The sequence below is a fragment of the Colletotrichum fioriniae genome (assembly GCF_027942845.1).
Source record: "Colletotrichum fioriniae strain IMI 355084 chromosome Unknown scaffold_5, whole genome shotgun sequence".
In the NCBI taxonomy this organism is placed as follows: Eukaryota; Fungi; Ascomycota; class Sordariomycetes; order Glomerellales; family Glomerellaceae; genus Colletotrichum; species Colletotrichum fioriniae.
Genome location: NW_027076841.1, coordinates 1,327,650 through 1,334,276, shown reverse-complemented (window position 1 = coordinate 1,334,276; position 6,627 = coordinate 1,327,650). Strand labels below are relative to the sequence as shown.

Genomic DNA, 6,627 nt, shown 5'->3' with positions numbered 1-6,627 from the left:
ACACTTTGACAACAGGGCCTTCAATCGTGCAGTCCCAGGCCCCTCGCAGTGATTGGCAATTTGGGTCCCTTTCCGCTCATCAGGGAGAGTTAGCCGCATAATATGGAGCGCTTCCTCGTTCGAGCCATGCACCAACCATTACACTATGCGTGTCAAAGGCATCACGGCCCGGGTCCGAGACGGGCACATCGGTTCTCGGGTCAGCATGTGTAGCCAAGCGGGCCAGGTATAAACATCACCATGTCGCCTCCGATGTCTTCGGACGCCCTGTGGCAGAGTCTAATGATTACTTGATTGAACTCGGCCTGTAGAGAGCGAAGGAGGTGCATGTCCCTGTGATGCCTGTGAAAAGATGGACAAACACGTAGCAGTGTTTCAGCGGTCTGAGTGAAATTTGATGAATTCTGGATGAATGTGACATGTGCCAACCTTCAATTTAATTACCGGAATCCCCTCTATTCTAGGTTACGTCTTCAAGTGGTGAAACTCTATGCCCTTCCATGGAGTAGAGAGCCCTGATGCTACCTGCGGCCAGGTAAGTTCTACCGTCATCAGGAGGCAATGTTACAATTTACATGGCTTGAAATCTTACTCGTGAACCTGGGAAGACCGGCTCAATATCCTCCAGTGGTGTCCCATTTGATCTCGTACTGCTCGTCAAAGCAGACCATGGTTGAAACTCCCTATGGTTCTACTGTCAGCAAGACTATACAGACGCATTGAGTGATGTTCGTATCCAATTGAATGATTGAATATGCTTCGTGCTGTTGTATAAACAACTCACCTCTACTATACCTCCAGACTAATATACATGCCAACTTCATCTTGAACAACACCAAAGACCTTGGCGGAAGACAATTATATCCAAACAACGTTGCGACATGGCAGTGCCTACATGTATGATGCAATATCAAACGCTCAAAACATCACTCACTGCGCCCCATGCGATATGCCATAGCCAAGCCCTCCAATATGGGGCAATCCCCATCCGTTCATTACGCCTCCCCGACGCCCTCGTTCTCCATCACCGTAGCCCTCGCCTCGGTCTCATCATCAACCGCCTTCCCATCAACAGGGCTCCTCCACCCTGTACTCGCCTGACACAAAATCGCAACGACCGCCAGCGCCGCCGCAGCCCGCCACGTGCCCCTCGACGCAGCAGCGTAGCGCTCCACCGCGATCCCGTGCTCGGCAGGACCCAGCCCGCCGTTGAACACGAGCGCGGGACTCCCAATGAGCTTCGTAATGAGCTCCTCCCGCCCCTCCGCCAGCCGCCCGCCGCCGTCCAGCTCCGTGAAGCTGGCGACGAGACCCGAGCGCAGGAGGCGGTAAAACACGCCGCCGCCAATCGCAGTCCCGAAACTGCCGCCGAACCCGCGGAACGTGCCGAGCAGCGACGTTGAGATGAAGTGCTCCTCCGGACGGCTGAGGTGCAGCAGGTGCGCGAGGGTGTAGTTGAGCGTCGCGCCCGTGGCGAGGCCGTTGAGCACGACGGCGAGCACAAAGACGCCAAACGGCGAGTTCTCGGTGGCGACGAGCGAGAGGCCGAACATGGTGGCCGCGAAGCACGTCAGGCTGATGACGGAGGGCGACCAAAAAGCGCCGTTGCGGCGGACGTGCAGCCAGCCGACGATGAGGCCGCCGGAGCCGAAGCCGATGTTGGTGGGGATGAGGATGGAGCCCGCGATAGCAGGGGCGTAGCCGCGGACGGCGAGGACGAAGATGGGGGTGTAGTAGAGCAGGGTCCAGCGGATGGACATGAAGAGGAGCTGGGCGGTGCAGGAGAGCAGGACGCCCCTGGAGGAGAGGACAGAGATTGGGATGATGGGGTCTGTGACGATTTTGAATTCGATCACGATGAAGAGAAGGAGGGAAACGGCTGAGAGGAGCAGGGATAAGGGGTTAATATCTCCAGAGAGGCCGTAGAGAAAGAGGACAATGGTTAATACCTGTGAGATGTCAGCTATCGACACGACTAGATTGTAGAGGGTAGATGCTTACCAGCATGAAAGCACCCGCATAGTCGATTTGAGCCAGCTTTTGGAGGACCGACTTGCCTCTGGTCTTGTGATCTGAGCTGAAGCCATTCGGGATGCTCAAGAATGCACCAATGCCGGCAAGGAGTCCCAGAGGTGTTTGAACACCAAACAGAGCTCTCTGTATAAACCACATTAGCCCACAGTCTTTTCCTCGCCAAGACAGTAACGAAAGACTCAACGAACCCATCCAATAACGGGCAATAATGCGCCGTACACGACAGCGCCAAACGACAAACCAATCGTGAAGCCCGCATTCACCAGCCCGACAAACACGCCCCTGTTCTTCTTCCCCACCAGCTCGAGCACCAGAATGACGGACAGCGTCATGATGCCCGCGCCGCCCATACCCGTCAGGATCCTGCCGGCGATGAAGACCCAGAAGGAGGGCGCTTGCGAGGTGACGACGCCGCCGAGGCCGAAGAAGCCGCCTAGCCAGAGCACTAGGATGCGGGGCGAGAAGATGGTAGCCAGGCGCCCGAAGAGGGGCGCCAGCGAGGCCATGCTGATGAGATAGGAGCTCGTGAACCACATTGCGTGCGAGTAGGCGTTGAGGTCCTCGGCGACGATGGACTGCGTCATTGTCATGCCGGATGTGTTTGATGCTGCGGAAGAGAAGTAAGTCTACTAAACCTGCCGATAGCACTCGAGGCATCGGAGACATACCTTGAAGAAAGATGAGAATCCAGGTACTCAACATCAAGACGCCAGCTCGCGTCTTGCTGATGGACTGTTTAGGCCCATCATCGCCGTTACCGTCGTCCGAGTCCCGGTCTTGGCGGCTTCCAGCCGGCGAGCCATTACGGAGAGTTCGAGAAGACGTCTCCGAGTTGAGCAGCGTCGTCGTCTCGGTGGCATCGGGGAACGAAGAAGCCCCGGTTCTCTCGGCGTCAGCTTCAGATGCGACATGCTGTTGCCGGTTGCGGAGACTCGACGGCTCTTCTACAGCCGCCATGTTTGATCGTCAACGGCCAAAATGCCTAAGGTCTTTGTCGGACACACGGTGCGTTCGGAGCCGGTGTCGTTGCCATCCAGCCCTTTTCCCCACGCGTTTACTTGATTCTCAAGGTTTGCTATTGCCGAGACTTTTTTTCGGAGTTGATATAAGATGTTGAAGGAATAAAGAGATGAGCATGAACAATGCAAGGAAATACTGAAAAGCATCAAACAGCCTCTCTTTCTCTGTCACCCTGTTATCTGAGGCGGATTTTGGCCCTAGTTTTGACCTTGAGGTACCGTCACATGAGCAGATGAGTGCATGTGAGAGATACTAGAGGGAGTTGAGTAGTAGCGTCCGTCATGTCAAGTTGTTGAGGTTGCTTTTACTCTACATGGCAGCAGCGAGCTTGGTAATCGAGCTCCGCGCTTCGCTCCCCCACCTTTTCCCCATTGCCAGTGCTCGATTCAGTTGCTTGCCCGTACTGCCAGAAAAACGTCACAGTTGGGCGGTTCGGCGAAGCAGCTTAGCAGAGTGACAGGGTTCCACCCGGGCTGCAGCCAACTCTGCCCCGCTTTTGCCGGCTAACGGCTCGCGCTTCGCTCCCGGCCTCACCAACCTCCTCTATTCGCCGATAATTCCAGCCTCCGCCAACACTGATATACTCCTGCAGGTTGTGACTTCATAAGCAAGTATTGTATCAGGTAGACAAAGAAAACATACGAGACCGTTATCACTTGTTGGGCACACTTGTAAGCCGCTTTTTTTTCCCAATCTTTTTTCGTTACCGTCTCCGTCCTGGGTGTGGTGTCCGGGTAGGCCGATCTCCGGCCTATGCGTCCGATGTTTCTCTCCATCGGGTCATATCAAGGAAACAAGCCGATGCGACTTCGACAGCCTGGGATTAGAACAAAGTCGGGTTTCCTTCCCTAAGTATGTAAAACATGGATGGAGTCAGGTGATCATGTCGAGAAGCTGTGACATATGCGTACGTAGATGAGTTGCTCTAGTTGATGCGAACTCATATAGCTCGAACTAATTAAGGATGTTTGGATTAGCCATTCTGTGAATTCCAAGCTGAAGCTTCTGACAACGGTATCTTAGGTTGCGGGCGGTCTGGAAAGAATGGAGGGAAAGTGAGAACGGTTACCAACACGCTGTAGTTCTATGCTTCGCAATGTTCAGCTGTAAGAGGAATGATGTGAGTAGCTCCTGGAAGCGACCGTCTTATTCAATACCTTCATTCTCTCTCTCACACTCATATTCAATGTACTATTCCTCTTAATAGCACGAGGGGACTAGATGGGACCGGACAACAAATAACGACTAGTGGAGGGAAAAGAGGTAGATGAAAATTGTGAAACCCAAATAAGATAAAAAATATAAGTCAAATCGAAACAACATTAGCATGATGGGGATTTCAATGGGCAGCGTCATGTAGAGTCCAGAAAATCATAGACATAAAGTAGCTGTTCAGTCATGACGTCGACACCATTCAACCAACAGGCTTATCATCACTTGTTGCCAAAACTTCAAGCGTCGATGCTGGCCACGTACTTCCCCAAGGTGTTCATTCGCGTGACTGCACCATCGATGCTGTTGGGTTGGATGCAACTGCTTCCCTTTTGGAATCAGTCAGGCCTAGAGGCGCATATAGCTTGAGTCGAGATACGACTACATCTGGGACGAGGCCAGTCGCACTGACGACCTTACGGACGAGAGTCACTGAATAGATCTCCTTCGAACTATTCGTAAAGGCCTCACAGCGTAAGGTTTCTTCGCCTTCGCTTTGTCTTCAAGCTACGCATTGACTTGCCACCACTAGAAGTGAGCTTTCTCAGCAGGAGTTCGCCAATATCAAGCGATAGACGCGGCGGGACAACGTCATTCGCAAGCAAAATACAATTTCTTGGTTCAGGCTGGGCTCACAATGGCCCCGTCACACAATGAAACACTATTTCAAGTCTCATAGCAAGCTCATTCCCCAGGTAGGATATTGTGAAGTAGAAGGCAAAGGAAAAGTCCCGTCCGCCGATAGTCAACCCGAACGCCGATACCAAATCCCTGGTCCCCAAAGGCCTTGTTGAACGTTTCCTTATTCTCTCCCTTCCTCACACAAATAGCTCATCAAACCTCAGAACAATCTCGTTGGGTATCCCGTGGGCATCATATCGAAAGGAGCCGGCATGCTCCACGATAGGCCGACCGCGATATGGTAAGCCATGCTATTCATAGAGCTGCCGCGCTGGTTCCCAGAGGCGTCCTCGCTCTGTACCTGACGGGTTCCGGACGGCTGCTCCTTGTTTATTGAGGAAGAGGGAGAACCATTCTCCTCCTCCAAAGGTCTGCTCCCGGAGTTATGATGGCTGCGCTGTGATCGCGAAAGGCGTCGGATCCGGAAGCGGGTCTTTAGAGACCGCTTCCGCGGGAGACACTCTTGCGAGAGGTACTCGTCGTTGTGACCGAGCAGTGGTATAACCTCCAACTCTGATACCTCCACCATGGACGCCTTCTCCTCCAGCAGCTCTTCGTCCACTTCGAAGCTTGTCGACCTCTGACCACCTCCTTTATGAGGTGTATGTGCCATCTGTCAGGCAGTCAGTCACTGGCCATATTGCATTGGCGGGGGGAAAGAAGCAACCACTCAGTTCACTCACCGTCTGCGATTCAAAGCGCCGAGAGCCCTTCCGAGACCTGACAGGCAAGTCTCGCTTCGAGGATGTCGCGGGCCTCGAAGAGATGACGTTACTCGGTCGCCAGCGCGGCAAACCGTGATACCAAGCTGACCGGCGATGCCCGCCGATGATGTGCACCGGGGACTGAGGGAGTGTGCAAACGTGCATCTCGAATTGCGACTCACACCAAATCTCAGCAGAGCGTGTAAGATCTGAGCGTCGAACAAGAGGAAGGGGGCGTACATGTGAGCTGAATTATATACCTGCCCGTGTACCCGAATGAGAAGGAAGCAGTGAATGAGTGCACTTGTATAGACGACTACCTATCCCGCGGGTCCGGCGGCTTTCTTCCATGCTCTCCACTTTCCATAAAAGACCAAGAGAATTAAGAATGGTGAGGTGCCGGTCGAACTGGAAAGTTACACAACCATTGGATCCAACCTTCCCGGCATGCTCCCGTAGGCTCCGTGGATTCACGGACGGCCGACGGCCACCGCCTTTGCGCCGAACACATCATAGTTCACCCAAGGTATGCTCAGCACTAAAGGGAAACCGAATCCCGGGAGAAGTCTACCTTGACCTGCGGGTGCACACTTTAAGCGCCTTCCCGCCTGCATTCGGCGGCGGGGGGTAGATGAAAGTTTGAAGGGGAAGGGGTAATCCCCATGTCCGCATCTTCTCGCTGATTCGTGATAGTTACGAAATAAGCTTCTTGCACCATGCAAAAAGAAGATGGAATGTGGCAATCCCAACTTGACGAAAACGACACGGCGACGGCCGTCGGACCGGGAACCTGCTCCCAGCAAAGCAAATAAGCTTCAATGAGGAATCGTGGGATTGCGACTACGAGATGAGCCGGAGGTGACGAAAAAATTAGGTCTTGTATATACTTCTCGCTCAATGCAATATGTTTTCTCCTCTTCTTCCCTCTTGGCATCGAAAGGCTAAACCATGCCACGAACTTTTTCCCTCTCTCTAT

General features: G+C 53.4%; 1 protein-coding gene across 1 annotated transcript; it reads right to left on the bottom strand.

Moving 5' to 3' along the window:
• Positions 1 to 995: 995 nt before the first annotated feature.
• Positions 996 to 2,991, bottom strand: N0V96_005065 (uncharacterized protein; the record flags this gene model as incomplete). The annotated part of the gene is made up of 4 exons (XM_053191229.1): positions 996 to 1,949; positions 2,002 to 2,157; positions 2,223 to 2,641; positions 2,703 to 2,991. 4 exons carry the CDS (start codon positions 2,989 to 2,991, stop codon positions 996 to 998), a joined length of 1,818 nt encoding a protein of 605 aa, XP_053051212.1.
• Positions 2,992 to 6,627: the final 3,636 nt, after the last annotated feature.